This window comes from Polyergus mexicanus, unplaced genomic scaffold (genome assembly GCF_030449975.1).
Source record: "Polyergus mexicanus isolate NDT 795.1 unplaced genomic scaffold, iyPolMexi1.0 SCAF_1, whole genome shotgun sequence".
Taxonomy (NCBI): Eukaryota; Metazoa; Arthropoda; class Insecta; order Hymenoptera; family Formicidae; genus Polyergus; species Polyergus mexicanus.
Genome location: NW_027223321.1, coordinates 7976574 through 7995643, shown reverse-complemented (window position 1 = coordinate 7995643; position 19070 = coordinate 7976574). Strand labels below are relative to the sequence as shown.

Below are 19070 nucleotides of genomic sequence, written 5' to 3'. Positions count from 1 at the left end.
AAACAAACAATGTCGCTTAATTTACTATATTTGATTTTAAATTTCTTACAATATTTGAAACAAAAGAATTAATAATAGCAGCATGTTTACATCCAAAATTTAAGTTAAACTGGTTAACCGGAGAAAAAAGAAAACGTGCTGAAAATTACTTGGAGGATTTATTGGGAATCCGATCAACTGAAAATTTTTCAAAAGCTGGAAAATCTGACGATCACGATGATTTTTTCATTTTTGAGCAAAAAACGGTGCAAAATGAATCTGAACAAGAAGAATTGCAACGGTTTTTAAAATCAAATAATTGTAATATAGAAATATTAAACGACTATCCAAAACTTAAAAAACTTTTTATTAAATATAGTATAGCTCTACCAAGCAGTGCATCTGTAGAAAGAATGCTTAGCATCGGTGGCTCTGTATTAACACCACAAAGAGAGCATGTAAATGATGATACTATGAAGCAACAAATTTTATTAAAAATTAATAAAGAATTTCGATAAAATTTAATCATTTATTTTGTAATAAACCTTGAATGAAATCTTGCTTACAATTTTTTAAAAGTTTTTCTTATGCAAAATAATTTATTAGTTTGTATTGTAAAAAAGTAACGGAAATTGTAACGACTCGTTACTTTTTAGTAACTGTAACGGTAACGAGTTACTTTTTAAAATTAGTAACGAGTAACGATAACGAGTTACTTTTTAGAAAAAATAACGGTAACGGTAACGAGTTACTTTTATAAAGTAACTTTCCCAACCCTGATTAAAATATATGTATTATAAAATTGATACGTTTCTTGAAAATTTATCAATAATTTGTTTCTAATCACACCATTTAACATATAACCTTCCAGACCGATCGATTAATCAACTGTCGTTTCCAACGACTATAAACTTGATTTATAATTTAACAGGAATTGTCAGTTTACATAGTCGACGAGGTTTTATTTTATAAATTTGTGCCTTATCTTTATAAGATTACAAGAATAGAAGAAAACAGCATGGGTTTGTGTTCGCGTATAAATTACATTTTCTCAATTTCGTGAAATCTTATTTCGTGACAAGTATAATACATATTGTTCGCGCGAGAGATACTGTAGCAATTATTTCATTATACATGTTGAAATAAATTTTTCAAATACATGAATCGAGTTTGTCGAGTCCAAAAGATGAGAAATGAGATTCGAAAAACGGAGAACACTGTTCGACGAAGTAATCGGACATATCGAAGATTTGTTGTTAGGTACAAAATTATTCGTACAAACATGAACAATTGTTAATCGTTAAAATTGTATATATATTTGATGATGTATTGGCCTTTCAGAGGAAGACTTTCAAGCTCTTCAGCAAAGATTTTTAGAAAAATACTGGAATATTTTTGAACCAATGGAAGACAACAAATTAATTTATACCGATATATTTAATAAATATGTGAGTTTCGTGTAAAAGCTTGAAATTCTTCAAACTGCTAGAATATATTCTCTAAAATATCATTTAACATATGTTTCAGAATAAAACTGTAGAGATATACATTGAGAATTATCTTAAAAAAGTCATGCCACAATTCACAATAGATATTCTTTTACATCAATTAAAGTAATTATAATATGTAGTTTCTCATAATAGAAATCCATTAACTTTTATCTAATAAATTTTTTATTTTTGTATGTTTGTATATGATAAAATTCAGTGAGAAACAGGCAGAATTGGAAGGTGAAGTCTTTGAAGTATTGTCAACGATAACAGATTTTTTAGTATTTAAGGAAATGTTTCTTGATTATAGAGCAGTATGTAAAATAACTTAAAATCTTTTTTTTTATCTGTGTGTAATATAACATTCTTTATAGGTAAAAGAAGGTAAAGTTGAAGATCTCAGCTGTGGAATAGCTGTTATATCTTTAAAATTCTATAATGCAGAAGATTGTAGTAAATCACCAAGTTAATACACATGATTTTAGTATTAAAAAAGATGTTTTCAAGATCAAAAATAGAACTTTTTAGAAAAAGCGATGTAAAATATGACATATAAGTCAAACATTAATATATAATATATATGCATATTGTTCAGTATTTATTAATGATTGTATCTGCAAAAATCTTTATATCATGTATTTTTTACAAATAAAAGTACAAAAATAATTTAAATATCCTACTTAGCCTTTTTTTTTGCATTTAGTAGACTCCTTTAGCATAATCTATATTATATAAAGTAGCAACCTATGTATAATATATATAATTATATTTTTAGAAGTATTAAATTTTCCTCTCTATTTTTGTCAACCGTTGTAATGCATATTTTAAAAATATGTGCAATTGTATTTTATTGTACTTGAAATTAAAAAACAAAAACTGATAAATTTTTTTGATTAAAGTATAACAAAAAGCTCGAATTTTCTAAATAATATGTTGACTAAGAAATATATGCAGAACATTTTTAAAAATTTAGATGAAGGATGAAGCTTTTCGAATTACATTCAAAGGAGCACTTAATAGTATACTATCACTTTTAATGCATAAGAATTTCCATTTGTACAAGTTTGCTGTTGGTCTCGTTTGGCATACGATATGGCAAGGTTCCCGCAAAACTGGTTAACGCTCGCGCTTGTTCTCTGAGATCGTATAGCTGCTGATCCCTCGCGATTTCATCTCCCGGTTCTACTGATCGCAATTTCTGATACTGGCGATACAGTATCGTCATGGTAGCTAGAAGAACATCGGCCAATGTGCCAGCCACTTCCGGCGACACACGACGTAAAGCATTCACTCTCTCATCGACTTCCTTCACATGAAGAGGCAACATCTTCGAATCTGCAATTGTCTAAAGAAAAAATATATCACGTTATAAAAATCTTGTTTTAACTATAAAGTATACTAAATAACATATTTATTCTTGCTTTTTATTAAAGAATTACTTACTGTAAGTGCACTTTGATACTGCTCATTGTGGAATTGATCAAAGAAAACCATAAGATCTTTTAAAGTATAGAATGAAAACACTACTTCTGAGGGTGCTTGGATTACGATGTCTTTATATCTGAAATGATTTACAATACAAATAACAAATTCAAATTTAAAAATGTGTTAATCATCTATTATGTCACAGATGTGTGAATTTACCTTGTACCAATGTCTATAGCTGTGGTTTGTAATCGTGACCTGAGAGAACCGGGCAATCCTTTCTGACTGACAACTTGTGTTAAGAGTGTGCACATCAAACTCAGAACCTTCTCATGATTTCTAGCTAAATCATACATCATGACTGCATCTTCCAATAGACCTTTTCTGTACAATGTTTCGGCGCAAATATTTATTACGTCGTCTGTATTAATTTGAAATTGATCCAAGATACCCGGAATTCTTCGATCTTTATCAAGTTTCCCCACTAACAAAACGCGATTTGCAGGAGATGCATCCACTACCATTTCCGCGGCAGACGCGGCGAACATGTTGCGATCGTACGGATCCTTCATACATCTAAAAAAGAAAAGTATTATTGTAATGACAAACTTAAAATCTAACTTATTTAACATAATAAACAACTAAGAATGCACAACTACCTTAATAAAAAGAGATAATGAAGACTTTCTTTTGGATCTGACAATTCAAATCTTTTAATGTATAACAATATCAATCTAGCAAAATTCAATCTTTTCGCTGGCGGTTTATCAGCCGGATCTACGCTAATCAAAGGCGCTAAGACACTTTGACTGACAGCCAATAAATTGTGTTCATGCATAGCAGCTGCTAAATGAACCGCGTGCGGTAAATGCCTCGCTCCAGCGCCGGTGGATAAAAACTCTATTGCCGCTTCGAATTGTCCGGTCAAGAATAGCATCGAGAAATACAAAAATGGTTGCTCATGTGCGTGATAATAAGTTTCTCCTGCAAATTGAATCCATTAAAACATCTGAATCCTCAAATAAAAAAGAGCTATCAGATACCTCAAATTAGTATTACCATATATTTCTGAAATAGTAGTCTGTAAATAATCCAATGTAAGTTTATTTTCGACGTCTGCCTGATATCTCACTTGACACAACTTTAACCATAAATAATCGTCGGCTGTGGCTATCACTTCGGAATGCAAGTCATCCGGCTCGCAAGGGATCAATGCACAATACGCCGCTCTCTTGTATAGGTCGCTGACGGATCGTACTTGCTTTCTATAGTGTAATTTCAGAATGGATTCCGCACGACTATTCGGATGATGCTCCGGATCGTCACAAGCTTCCTCAAGAGCTGTTTTAAATTCCAAGAATTCTGTACTGCATTGATTTAGACACTGAAGCGCGGCTTTATAGTCTCCGGACCGCATGCAGTAATATACTAGAGGCCACAATGGCTTGTCTTCAACCATAACATCTTCCAAATCCCTTAAATTTTGTACTTTGACACCCACAAAACTCTTGACCAGAGGAATGGTGCCTGGAATGCCGCCTCGTTTCGCCTGCACTAGATTCTCATTGATTATGGAATTCATGAAATCTCTATATCTATTTTCTAAATATTTTTTAGCTTGTGAAATAATTTTTTGTTCAATTGCAGGACTACTTCTGGATTTAATTTGATCCCCTCTAGGTGTTGGTGGAATATCAACCATACATTTCACCATTTGCCACAAATCTACAATCTTCTTGTCGTTAAATGATTCAGAGGCTTTACAAAATGCATTAAACAAACTGGGCCGTGTTATACCTCTAAGCACATGATCATTATAATTTTGCAGTTCTTTTACGTATGCAACTTCTATGCTAGAGAGACCACTAATCATCGAACCTCCTAGTTTCGTACGCTGTGGTGCTCCGCGTAAATCCACAAGCTCTCCGGATGGAGCAGTCATAGCATTTATTATCTCAAAACGCATTTGCTTCCATTCACTTAGCATATGTTCCATTTGTTGAGCTCTAGTAAGCTCAAATGTCTAAAATGTAGATTTAATATCTATCTTTCTTTTTTATACAAATAAATATATAAATATTTTAATAATTATTGTTACATATACATACATCCTTATGAACCTGTTCAATGATGGATAGAATCGCATTTTCCTTTTCATTTCTAAGGTAACTGACAATATCAGTGTCTGCAATAGGATCCAATGGCTCAAACGTGCGTCTTGCACTAAGCGAGTTTAACTTCTGTGAGATTTGAGACAAGTCAATCCCTCGGGAACCTAGTAATACGTGGCTGGAACATTTATTTTACATTATTATAAATTATTATTATACATTAACAAAAATATAGAAATTATATTACACATAAGGCATATATAGAGAAAATTGATATAAAATCATGAATTATATGAGATCTTGAAATAGACTCACGCTTGAGCTTCATTGTCCTGGGTGGTGGTTTGCGTGACGCGAGACCACAGCTCGTTAGAAGCCTCTAATATCTGCTGGAGATTTCTGTCGACATGCGGCATATCATCATTTCCTTCGGCGGCTGCGGATATCTGCTCCGCTGACCTCAGCAATTCGCTGAAGCCGGAATCGGTCATCAATCGCGTGGTATCGGTGGGCAACATATCCGCGTGACCGGTATCACCCATGTTCTAATGACATGAAAAAAACTTGTATTATTATTCCTTTTTTAGATTTCTGTTCGTTGGACGAGATAATCACGTAGAACATATATATTACGTCGATAAAATCCACAGAATAAAATCTTATAAATCGCGCGGCAAAGATCATGAACCGCAAAGTATAAATATTATAGAAGGGATAAGATATATGTTAATCTGGCAGAGAAAAAAAATTACCGAAGCTAGCCGTTTGATGCCTGTTACTATTCTAGTGTTAAATGTTATTAGCGGACTTCCTTTTTTGCGATATAACGATGGTGATTACAATCACGTGTATATGACATATGACAACATATGATGGACACTTCTGTTTTGGCGGGATGTCGCAGAAGACAGGTTATGTAAGTTATACAAATAAATAAATTAATTCATATAATTTGTGCAATTTTTTTCTTTCGTATTTTAAATTAATTTTTCAAGAATTTCTAAATAACTTTTAAAAACGATTAAACAGAAGCTATAGAGGGCGTCTTTTCATAAGATTTAACTATTTTATTGATAAAATAAAACTTTACCCCCGCGGGGTAAAGCAGCGTTTGATCGACCAATCAAGATAAAGAAATCTTTGCTCCTTTTATTCTGATTGGTCAATTAAATGCAATACTCTACCCTACGTCCTACGTGTAGGATTTCCGAACGCAACCTATGGGAACGAATTTTGGAACGCAACAAAATCAGAAGCACGCTCATGTCGTGGAATAACAAATACGTTAACCTCATTTTTTCAAAAAATTATTTTATTTTCTACTAGTATCGAGAACTTGTTAAATTATTAAGATCTTGTTATATGTATTAGAAGGTACTGAATAAATATATTTTCATCAGAATTTCAAGTGACGTCGATATTCGAAATATGTATCGCGATATTATCTATCTAACAAAGAGCTGTTATCGCTATCGTTTTTATATTTTGTAGGGCCTCGATGATGATAAATAAGACATATCGTTTATATCTACGTATATATATATAAAATTTAAATAAAATGAACATCGATAAACTCATCAAGAGGAAACAACATGCCAAGCGAGACAACAATTTCCAACAGCTGGCCGAAATTACGAAGGATCTTGGGGATATATACTTTGAAAATGAGCAACCAACAGAAGCTTTGCAAGAATACACGGAACAGTTGAGTATCTGCGAAAAATTGCAGGACAAGTTGAATTGCGCAATAGCACATAGAATGATTGGGGAGGTTCATGCAAGCTGGGGAGATTATGAGCGAGCTCTGATACATCAGAATCTACATTTGGAAGGTGCCAGAGATATAAAGAACTTGATAGAGGAACAACGTGCATTTGCCACCCTGGGTAGAACTTATTTCTGCCTGGCCGAAAGCTTAACTGATCATTCGCAGAAACGTGATGAGGCTTTGACGAATGCAAAACTGGCTTATGTGAACAGCATGGAATTGTGTGATAAATTAACAGGAAACGAAATCAAGCTGCAGGAGAGAACACTGATGCGAGCGAGACTTTTGCTCAACTTGGGATTAACATTGGAAGCGCAAAAGGAGACGCAACAGGCAATCAATCTGATAGAACAAGCAACTGAGCTGTGTGTATCAAACAATTTTCAGGAAGATTTACATCGAACATGTATTTCTTTGGCAGCTATATATGAACGACAAGGCAATCACGAGCTGGCGTTGACTTATATTGAAACTGCAGCCACTGTGCAAGACATACACTTGAAAACCGAAGCAAAAGTATCAAAGGCTGAACTATTTATGCGAACCGGAAAGTGGATTGAAACACGTAAAATATTGATTTCCCTGTATACAAATAAAGGATTGCCAAAGGACATAAAACATCAAGTAGAGAAATATTTAAGGATTATCGTGACTCTGTGTCGAGCGGAAAATGATCTTCTCGTTAAAACTGATATTCAAGATAAGCAAAAATTGTACGAAACTTTGGGTGATGCCGCGGTTGCTGCGCAATGCTTCGATAAAGGTGTGGAATATTATCGACATATGCTGACTTACGCGGAGAAAACGGGCGATCAAGTAAATATTTCCTTAGTAAGTTTAGCTCAAACACTCAAAGATGCAGGGCGATATAAGGAAGCGCTACCTTTCGCACAAAAGGAACTCGGACTCTGTACTAATCCTCGAGAGAAATGTAGATCGGCGCTGTTTCTAGCAGATCTGTTAATAGCGGCAAATGCTCCTGACATAGAAATACGAGAGTGTTACACTTTGGCGTTGACTTCAGCGAATGAAAGCGACAATGTTAAGTTACAAAGATCCGTTGCAAGAGAACTCGTCAGTTACTTGGAAAGCGCAAACCAGTTTGATGAAGCAAAGGATACGAGACAGAAAACAGGATTAACATCGAATGAAGCACCGAGCGATACGGAAAGCGAAGCGGTGTCCGAGGAAAGCGATAAGATTGGCGCGGACATTTGTTTAGAGGAATTATCCGATCTCGAAGACGAAGATAATGCCAAGATAACACTTAAAAGGAGAACGAGGACCGGAACGATCAAGAGGAACGCAAAGGGCGAAACGCAATTGCATGTAGCGTGCATTAATGGTGACATCAGTACCGTCGAGAAACTGTTATCATCTGGTCACTCTACGAACGTTAGAGATCACTGCGGTTGGTCCCCTCTTCACGAAGCTGCGAATCATGGTTACGTGGATATCGCAGAATTGCTCTTGAGACATGGCGCGAACGTCAACGATCCGGGTGGCCTGTCCTGCAAAGGCGTAACACCACTTCACGATGCTGCGTGTTGCGGACACTTTTCAATGATGCAACTGTTGATACAACATGGTGCGAACGTGACGCTAAAGACTCACGGCGGCGACACGATATTGGATTGTTTAGAAGATTGGAAAGATCGGGTAGGAGAATTAAATCCTGAAGATTTAGTAAAGTATGACATAATGTGTAAAAAGCTTTCCACCTTTATTCTAATAAAGAAGAAGCAAAAGAGATCCGACAATGCTCAAACATCGGATAAAGAATCTGTGCAGTCTCCGGATAAAGAGTCTGAGGTAGAAAAGATATCTGCCGGTGAATATTATAAAAGAACGATAGCAAATCTAAGGTCTTTCAACAAAATTAACACGGTTGTTACATTCAAAGGCGATAATGACGCACCTCTAGTGAGTGAAGAACAGGTTCTCATTGACGACTGGCTGGAGGATGATATCGGAAGTACAACGAAAAAAAAATCCATATATAATCACATTGCCACAGGCAAAAGAAAGTCTAATGAAGATATAGAGAGCAATACGAAGAAATTAAAGCTGAATTGTACGCTTCAAAATGAAGAGTATCTAAACATAAGCGATGAAGACAATGATGAAGATAACGCTACTACTGAAATTATTCAATTATCTGAAGAATCCAAAAGGGTTAAGAGAAAACGACAAACCTCTTTGATATCGAATGGATTTATCGTGTCTCGTTCACCGTCTCCGATGATTTATGAATTACAATCATGCTCGCGTACCCCGACAGCTTTTGAACAACAGCAGAATGCAAAATACGTACATTTACGTATATTTGTTAAGGAAGATGCGTTCAATCTAAAAGTGGCAGTTTACGAAGAAGAGGAAGAGTTTCTCACGTGCATCACAACTGCTACTGAATCCATGTTCTTCCGCGAAACCGCTTGTACAGCCAAACTGCTGTTACGGCCGATAAACGGGAACGTAACAGTAACGAAAGAAAGTATTTTGAAAGTTGCAGTCGAGGATAATGCTAGACTAGAATGCGAGATAGTTGAACTAAGAATATCGTCTATTGTCGAGCGATACAAGACCATCTGTCGTATTCATGATTCGAATCCCCGCGAGAATATGCTAAGTTGTTTGAAATCTTGCGAAAATACGTCCATACTTCGCACGAGACCCGATGATATCGCTAAAGAATTGATTGTACCGTTGTTGAAGACTTTGAAATACGAGAGGAATATTACACTATTACAATTGTCGGGCACTGTACTGGGAACGGTAGGAACACACTTGCACCGGTGTCTTTCGAATCTCTTGTCTCTGCAGGAACTCTATTTAAAAGGTTGCGATATCGATTTCGCTTGTCTGCGTCAAATAAGCTCGTTGCCGCCTCAATTGAGGGTCCTTGATCTAAGTTACAATCCATTAAATTCGGAGAGTTGCAATGTTCTCAGAGACTTGATCGTATCTCTGAGATACTTGCGAACTCTCAATTTACGTTACTGCAAACTGGAAGATTTCCACCTTCCGTTCGACAATCCTAATCTGACGAATTGCGATATTTCGTGGAATAAATTAAATCGTGACGCGATGACTTATTTTTTGAATAAGCAATTACTCGATTTGAATCTATCCAATACCACTTGCTCCGACAAATTCGTCTCAAATTTAGTCGCAGGTACAATTCTACTACCAAACTTGGAATTGCTAGATCTCTCATTCTGTGACATAACAGACTCCGATGTAAAGATTATTCTAGCACACTTGCCTAAACTCTTGAAATTAATACTTCGTGGAAACACGAATGTAACTGTATCATCTATAAATGTTTTGTTGAATCGTCAACCTACATTAACTTATATCGATGTTAGTGGTTGTAAAAATATTATGAATAGTCCAGAGGAGGAATTAATTATACAAAATCCCGAAGTTTGTACATTAATGGCTAACATGGAACCTAATTTATGTGATTTGTGGATTAAACTGTGGCGCGGAGTAGGTATTGTAACGAAATTGCCTCACAACTTAGCAATCTTTAAACCAATAAAACCTTTCACCGAAAATGATTTTAAAGTCTAATTTTTATATAATATTGAGATAAATTTGTATTTATCTATATATGATGATAAGTTTGTACATATTTGTATATATCATACACGCGCCCGAGCATACACATACACATATATACATATGTGTGTATATATATACATATATAATGTAAATTTATAATTTTATAATTTATATAAAAAAATTTTTATAAGTATATTTTTCAAACAAGATAATTTGTCTCGTAAAAAAATATAATTTTTATACGACATAATATTTGCAAAATAAACTAATAATTGTTATATAAAAAATAGAATTTTAGAATTCTCTCTCTCTCTGTATCAAAGATATTGATATGCAGTACCTCCTTATTTTGTTTTACGATCATTTTCATCATTTCTCGAGCGAGCAAGTTTTATTCTTGCCCTCTTCTACTTCCATTGGAAAGATTTATCGAGATAGCTTCTGGAAAATAAACAAGTCCATTGTTTTTTATTTGATGACCGGTTGATTCCGAGCATATCACATAAAACGAGGAAATACATCGAAAAAAATGATTAAATGATAATTTACCTTTATTTACATATAATAGGTTACGTTGTATCATCTAAAATAGATTTTAAAGAGACAATTTATTTCAGTTCAAAGGAATAACATTTATTTCCAATTTTGCATTGTATCTCCTTGACATGTACATATGTATCTTCCATATTTTCTGCCAAAAATTTGTTTAAACTACAAGTAAGAGAGGGCAGAATTTTTTTCAAATACATTTTCTTGTCTCCGAGACACCAGAAGAAACTGATATGGTATGAAATATCCTGTGTGAGAAATATGTATGTATATATATATATATGTATAGGTATATGTACATGTATATGTATATACATATATATATATATATATAAATTCATGTACCAATTACTGATCTTTCACTACAGTCATATTGGATTATGAGAAGTCAGAAATGATAAAATTTGTTTCATGCATTATATGTTCAAATATGTTACTTTTTCCTTATAAAATATGCCATTATAGTTTTCTCAGCTATTCTGTATTAATAATATGTAATTCAATCCATCGATCTTATATATTTTCAATAAAAATAAATAAACTTTAGAACACATGATTGATAAAGATTTACTAATTTACAAATCAAAGAATTTTCGGCATATATTTTACCAATTTAATTATAAATACAAATAGTATGCAAAAAAAAGTAATTTACTTCATAGTGCAAGAAAAGACATTCACATAATTTTTTCCCTCCAACATGCTTGCAGTAAAAGATCAAGAAGTCTTACAAATATAAGTTAATAAAATTAAATAAAGTTTGTCTTGTATTATGTATATTTATCTGTGATGTTTGATTTTAAAAAGTGGAGATGTTATTTTGTCGTTACCTTATAAAACAATGGCAATTGATATTCAGCTAGTAAACAGTCGATAGCTTCTGTTAGGCGCTTCAATGTACCATTCTCATCTTGACAGTAAATTCCAAGGAATGTCCGAGTTTTTTCCTCATTGCAGTATACTTTCACATCTGTGAGTTGTATGACAAATTGGTGGAATCCACGACATAATAATTTTAAACTCTCCACAAATGATTCAATCCAATGAAATTTTAGGACCAAAGTACGACTTAGACTAATATGAAGACTAGAAATAATCTCGCCTTGGACCGGCAATTCATTCAATATAGATTTCATCCAGGTATGAAGGCAATCACTGGTAGTATCTGAAATAAATTTTAGTTCTTTTTCTATATTTCATTTGAAAGAATCTAATCGATCATAATAACATATAATAATTTGCAAAACCATTCAGCAAAGATTAAGTACATTTATCTCCTGATTTGTCATGATTAATATTGATCTTATATGTGGAAAATAAAATACTTACAATCTATGTAAATCAAAGTTGCCCAGTTACCACGTTCGTGTTGGAAGCTTCGTATCCGTCCATCATGATCCGATGGATCGTCTATCACTTCTTCATGATATGTAACTCCTTTCAACGACAAAATACTTGCTGGTAAGGTTAGCTTAGTTTGTCTAAAATATATATATCGAGGGTTATACATATATGGGATACTTGAAAAATAGACACGTTATATTTCTTTTTTTTTTCACTAAACCAAGAATGAAACTTTTAGGAACATCCAAGATTTAATTGATACTAAATAATCTAGAATAATAAATATATAATTTATATATACTTGTTTACAATTTTATCATCATCTTTCTTCTCTTCATCGTGCTTATCTTCGTCCGAGTCGGAAGAGTATGTTTTGATTAAATGCAAACCGGCCATCTTCCTTGTATATAATTTTTATATTCAACATCAACAGAATATATTTATTATCACCATTTATCTATCACAGAAATATAATAAACAAATCCAGAGCTGGAAATGGATGGTTGGAATGAATTATATATACAAACATATTAAATACAAACATATAATAGATGTGAAGTGGGTTTTTCTAACGTCTTAGCGACGATTATCGTTGTCGTTAGCGGGCAGCCTATGAGAATTGCGCTTTTCATCAGGATTGTCCTTGCCATTGGCTATCGCTAGTTAACGATAACCATCGATATCGAGTTACGGTTAATTCCGCTACTGAACTTAACTAGATGTTTATAAAACATCTGTGTGATTGTGGCTGCGGTCGGGAAGACGCTAGAAATGCTTCGAAGGGTTTGATTGGAAGTTGAAGAAAGATTATAAATTATATCCGACGAGAATCAAACATTAATTATTTTATTGAAAATTGAATTATTATTCATATTTTTAATTATTTGTAATTATTTAATTTGCATAAATTGACTTTATTTCGTATTAGGATTATTATTTTATTAATAATTATATATATAATTGTTTTGTTTCGAAAATAATAAAATAATAACTATAGAGTTTTCCCTTTTTTTGTAAAGATATCTGTCATTATATAGAACACTTTATTTTATTTCTTCTTTTTATCTTATCTTGTTTTTTTCTTTTGTAGGTTATTGATTAGAGAATATCAACTGTGTATAATAACCATTGACGATGCTTTTCAAAAGGCGGAAACTACCGAAGATTTACAAGATGCCTCGACTCATCATTCGATGTATCGTTCGATGGACCACGTGCCACCCATGGTTATAGTAGTGCTATAGGTCACTACAGCGAGGCAACGGCTGTTGGTATTTGACACTTGTTTTTGATCAATCACGGTGAACGCTACGTACCTGAACAACATCATGTTTAAGACGTAAGTAATCGACACGATGATATTATTGTTCCTTGTACAGCTAATTTTGTCCCGAATACATCAAATACAGAGTAAATTAAAATAAAATAATATATACGCGCTGCGGTTTTATTATTAACGCGATCGTTATTGACGTTTATCGAATGAAAAAATTAAGAATAAGGACACGCATAAATTACACGAACCATGTGTAGTACACAAATCATATATGAAATAAAAGAGGTAAATCAGGCAAATGAATCAAGGTAAATACCAATGAATTCTCTTCATTGAAACATTCATTTTTATTTAACATAGTACGCAATAAGTTGGTATAGATAATATTCATTAATATGATAAGATTATAAGTACAGATACTTACGAATAAATCGGTGCTTTATGATACAAGCGGTATAATTATATGAAATAAAATATTTGGGGAAACTTAAAGATAATTGTTTTTTTTTTTTAATCATAGAGATATGAAAGATTTTTGTCGTATATAAATCGAAACATATTTATAGCTTGTTGCAGAATCTTTAAAGTTTTATTAAATTTTATTTAAAATTAGTTTTTTAGAGTAAATAAAACTTTCACTAAGAAAGAAATTAGCATTTTCATGCTCATCTAACCTTGAACTATATTCATATATTTATATAGATGTCTTATATAAAATATTTTTTTTCTTTATTAATATCTAAATTGAATATAAATAAATATTTTAAATTAGTTACTTATTATATTATATTTGAAATTTATTGTGTTTGAATTTTATATTTATGACAAACAAATAATAATTTATTTATTTAATAATAATTAAATATAAATAAATAATTAAATAGATGATTAATAAGTTCAATTTATCCAAATTGACAAGGGAGGATAATTTATGAAATCTAGTAAAAAATGTGTATTGTGTTAAATTTACGAGTTTTTAGTCTCACATTCACATATACACATAGTGACATACATACGTAAGAAAGTAGAACTTTCTCTAATCTATTGTAATTTTCTATTATCTATTATTGATTTCCTCTATTTCCTACGAACACGTTTTCCTTCATTACTATTATCTATATAGTACAGATATATATGTAATACGTTTCTAAAATAAGAACTTACTTGGAATTGCACTTATATATTATTCTTTCGTTAACATAAAATCTTATCATTATTATAATGGAAAATAAATATAATTTCTGCACAATACGCAACCATGTGCATCGTAGAAAAACAGAATTTATAGCATTCATAAAGTTGAAAAATTTGAATTTATTTTTATCAGATTGCGATAGACATGTTATTTATGTATCTTTATTAATAAAACTAATAATGATATAATGAAAATTATATATATTAAAAGGCAAAGAAACTTTTATCAATCTATTAGATTGAATCTTTGTATATAATGTTATTATCGATGCTGAAGTATATTATCCGTGTGTTATCTCCATTGGTGTAAGTACATATTTCAATTATGTATAGAATTTCGATCTGACTATGTTCCTTGAGTTTCAATCGGACTATGTTGCTCATTTCTCTCCACATGTAGTATATGTTGTACTTTATACTCTTTACATATGTTTTTACGTGTTAATGTGTTGAGTCATGCAATAAATTATCTGTTATGAAGTAGCAAGATAATATTGGAAGTATTATCTTAACAATTTCATTTATTTTGCATTCAACGCGTTAAATAACAAGTGATCGAATCGATAGAATAATTTTCCATATTTATTTTGAGCTTTAATATAAAAAACACGAACTATAATGAATTAAAAAGTTAAGATTTCTCAAGATATTATCTTGACAGTTCGAGTCAAATTGAAACTTACTGAATGAAATCGTTTAAGCTTTAACGAATGAATTGACTGTTAACTGAAAGAATAAAGGACTCCAGTAACAGTCAAGATGAATTTTGACCTCTAGTACAATCGGATGATCCGCGTGACACATCTGTGATAATTATTTATTTGCATCATATTACAAATTAAAAATTTAAGCTATAATATATATATATATATATATATATATATATATATATATATATATATATATATAGAGGTCAAAATTTATCTTGACTGTTACTGGAGTCCTTTACTCTTTCAGTTAACAGTCAATCCATTCGTTAAAGCTTAAACGATTTCATTCAGTAAGTTTCAATTTGACTCGAACTGTCAAGATAATAATTATTAATAAAATTATTTTATTAGATTTTACCTCTTCCCCCCCCCCCCCCCCTATCTTACATTTTCTCTCATTTTAGTGTTTAGTTTAAATAATTTGAAATTGTTCACATACACACACAATTGATATTTATCGATTAATTAAAAATATAAATTTATGAAAAATGGGATATATCGAAAAAAATATACAACTTAAAAATTTAAGTTATTTTTTTTTATGGTACGAAAAAATAGTTTTACTCTTATGAATATTAATAATGAAATTTAGTATTAAATAGTATTAGTTGGTTTATAACATTTATTTTTGATATTAATTTTCTAATAGAAATATTACTGCAAATTATGATCTTATCTTAAATATCAGCAAAATTACAAAGTTTGATGACAAAACGGAATGCAATTAAAATGATATTACAATAGAAATGATATTATTGTTGATATCATGGAAGTGAGTCAGTTACTTTGCAATATGGGTGACATGACCTTATGTGACTAAAAGAGCAGTATTGTGTGATTGACACTCTATTGTAAGAATTGAAAAATACAATTCCTTATTAAAGAATTTTCATTTTCTTCCATATCTTCACAAAACACACAATAAGAGTTAATATTATCGGACGTACGGTTTGTAGAAGTTATAACAATAATTGATTCTTATTGTTTTTACACTTTGTAACAATAACTTTCAAAACAATTGTTTATGTTACAAAATGGAAATTATAACTTCATTTTTCACAAATAATATAAATACGTTGTTAAAAAAATAAAACTTATTAATATTTTTCGAGATTTATATAATAAGATTTAATGTAATAAAATTTATTCACAAATAATATGAATTTTATCGATTTAAGATTTTATCTGTCATATAATTATTATCTTTTGCGTGAAATACTACAACTTGCTGTGTAACAATTCAAATTATTAAATTCTAGTTTCTTTTCTCTAGTAATTTGACAAACTATATGATTTATTCAAAATCAAAGAAACATAAAATTTATATAAAATGATATTACAATATTGTAGTAATATTATATAATAACATTACTACGATATTACATATAATTTATATTTATTTAATATATAAATATAGTCCGATATTTTAAAAATAATTGAATTTAAAAAAAAACAAGTACGTATTATGCTATTATTAAAATTCTTAAAATCTTGCTAACAAAATCTTTTTTTTTATTTTTAATTATTTACTTATAAAATTAAACGATTTATATTGTGAAAGAGAAATTATGAAACTAACGTGATTGTGCATATGCATTACGTTTTTATATGCAAAAAATTTCTCAATTTTATATTTTTTTATGTATTTGTGTGTAAAAAGTTACGCACATCTGCTTATTTGCACATTTGTAATACATACTTTTTTTTTCATTTCTTGATGAAAAAAAGATACAAAGTACAAAGTTCATATATTCGCGATGTATAATTAAAGATTATGTCTGTCTGATGAGAGCCTCTTTCGACAATATTTAAAGAACAATAGCTAAGAAACTTGATAAAGAAAAAATTGAACTTTAAATCTATTTGAAAATATTATATTATCATCTTAATAATTGCCTGCGTAATTGCGTTGTCGATGATAATAACATCGATGATGTAGATTAATTAAAAGTTAGTCTTCGGATTTAAGGTAACAATGCTAATTATAAATTATTTATTTCTATGTTTTTTGTATGCTAATTTGTATGCTATGTAAAACATTGTGTAAAGGAAATGCCAGTTTTATATTTTGATAATTACTTTTCGAAAAAATATTTCGAGTAATATTGACTCTGTGTGTGTGTGTGTGTGTGTGTAAACCTATATTTAAAATATATTTAATTAGACAAGACAGAAATTAAATAGGAGAGGAAATAAGAGTGATTAAAATTATATATTTTCAGCTTTTATTCTTAAATATTAAATTCATATGTCTTTTCTATTTATTTCTTTTATTTTGATTATCAGAAGTTGTGTATTTTATAAGAATATTCTGCACAAAACTAAGATTTTAGATCCGATAATTTATATGCAATGATATTATGCATACGTAGAAGTTTATGTAATAATCAATTCAAGATTAACCTTTGCGTTATGAAACATTATTTATGGACAACTTAAATTGGAAAAATAATAGTCATATACAGAATAATAGTAACCTTGCAATTATAAATGCGCGTAAACAAATCATTAAGGAGAGAGAGAAAAAAGATTCGTATATTGTAAAAAGAAAACAATAAAAATATTTCTTGTGTATCACCTTGCCTTAATATTACAATGATTAAAGATGTCTTTTAATTAGCTAAAGCATCCATCTTTTTATAAACCCTTTTAATTAACCATAAAGAGAGATAGAGCGAGAAAAAAAGAGGAACGGAAGGAGAAAGAGAGAGAGAGACCACTAGTAAAATTATAGCAAAGTGCGCAACGATGCACATGAGTTCTTGCATATATAGACCTGAAAAAAAAACGAACGTGGTTCTTTTGAGGCAAACTTTTTAAAAATAAAACATATCATTTTTCTATAGTTATGAATAAAGAACAACTTATATAGATTTATTTTTATTTAGATAATTAATATAGATTTTATTTTATTTAGATTTAATTTTTTTAAAACTTTATTTCTTTTTTTGTGAATTTCAATTTTGATTTTTAAATTTTATGTCATACAAATTTAACGCACAATTGATGTAATTAACTTTGCATTAATATCAGAGTTCTGTGCGGCGTCTATACGACGAGCGCCATCGCCCTGATATTTCTCTTTGTGATGCTTTGTGCCTTGAGTGAGAAAGTAAGATATCGAGCGAAGTTCACCTTCTTCATAGTAGGCAGCGCGTTAGCCGCAGGATTATGGATACCGTTCATGCTGTTCCGAATCGGTAGCTGGAAAAATGCACTGTAAGTTTCCAAATGTGTAAATAAAATCAAATCCTTGGGCCTGAAATATATAATAAAAATATAAATATAAAATATAAATATAAATATGAAATATATATATATACAGGGTGACCCATTTTAACTTAGGCAGCCAAATAACTCGAAAAATAAGCACACTACGAAAAAATGTTTAGAATCAAAATTTTGTCATTTCGAGGGGGACGTACAATGACGTTAAAATGAGCCCCCCCACCCCTTCCCCTGGGCGGTGAGGGGGGGCAAGTTTGAAATCTTAAATGGGAACCCCTATTTTTTATTGCATATTCGGAATCTTTGGCTAAAAACACATACAATTTGTCTGAAACATTTTTCTCGATTCATGATAGATGGCGCTGTAATCGACGAAATTCAATTTCTTCGATTTCTCTTACTGAGTACTCTGCGTTGATACCACTGCTT

The 19070-nt window shown here is 31.2% G+C and overlaps 3 protein-coding genes across 8 annotated transcripts; 1 reads left to right on the top strand and 2 right to left on the bottom strand.

The window, feature by feature from the left end:
• Nucleotides 1–732: 732 nt before the first annotated feature.
• On the bottom strand, nucleotides 733–10771 carry LOC138933702 (nuclear pore complex protein Nup93). 4 transcript variants are annotated; one of them, XM_070296660.1, is made up of 8 exons: nucleotides 10681–10771; nucleotides 5321–5550; nucleotides 5003–5183; nucleotides 3954–4917; nucleotides 3554–3878; nucleotides 3114–3470; nucleotides 2913–3030; nucleotides 733–2814 (listed from the first exon to the last, which is right to left on the bottom strand). In XM_070296660.1, exons 1-8 carry the CDS (start codon nucleotides 10711–10713, stop codon nucleotides 2503–2505), a joined length of 2520 nt encoding a protein of 839 aa, XP_070152761.1. In that variant the 5' UTR covers nucleotides 10714–10771; the 3' UTR covers nucleotides 733–2502. The 4 variants fall into 4 exon arrangements, with proteins under 4 accessions (XP_070152761.1, XP_070152785.1, XP_070152777.1 ...); XM_070296684.1 differs by lacking the exon at nucleotides 10681–10771 and adding an exon at nucleotides 5758–5895; XM_070296676.1 differs by lacking the exon at nucleotides 10681–10771 and adding an exon at nucleotides 5639–5687.
• Nucleotides 6289–10454, top strand: LOC138933697 (tonsoku-like protein). The gene is made up of 2 exons (XM_070296646.1): nucleotides 6289–6379; nucleotides 6497–10454. Exon 2 carries the CDS (start codon nucleotides 6564–6566, stop codon nucleotides 10347–10349), a length of 3786 nt encoding a protein of 1261 aa, XP_070152747.1. The 5' UTR covers nucleotides 6289–6379; nucleotides 6497–6563; the 3' UTR covers nucleotides 10350–10454.
• LOC138933725 (U6 snRNA phosphodiesterase 1) lies at nucleotides 10699–13094 on the bottom strand. Of its 3 annotated transcripts, XM_070296704.1 has the most exons (6): nucleotides 12776–13094; nucleotides 12535–12690; nucleotides 12219–12370; nucleotides 11720–12054; nucleotides 10890–11137; nucleotides 10699–10781 (listed from the first exon to the last, which is right to left on the bottom strand). In XM_070296704.1, the coding sequence occupies exons 2-5, from the start codon at nucleotides 12627–12629 to the stop codon at nucleotides 10949–10951; spliced, it is 771 nt and encodes a 256-aa protein (XP_070152805.1). In that variant the 5' UTR covers nucleotides 12630–12690; nucleotides 12776–13094; the 3' UTR covers nucleotides 10699–10781; nucleotides 10890–10948. The 3 variants fall into 3 exon arrangements, with proteins under 3 accessions (XP_070152805.1, XP_070152796.1, XP_070152813.1); XM_070296695.1 differs by lacking the exon at nucleotides 12776–13094 and having other exon boundaries at nucleotides 12535–12763; XM_070296712.1 differs by lacking the exon at nucleotides 12776–13094 and having other exon boundaries at nucleotides 12543–12763.
• Nucleotides 13095–19070: the final 5976 nt, after the last annotated feature.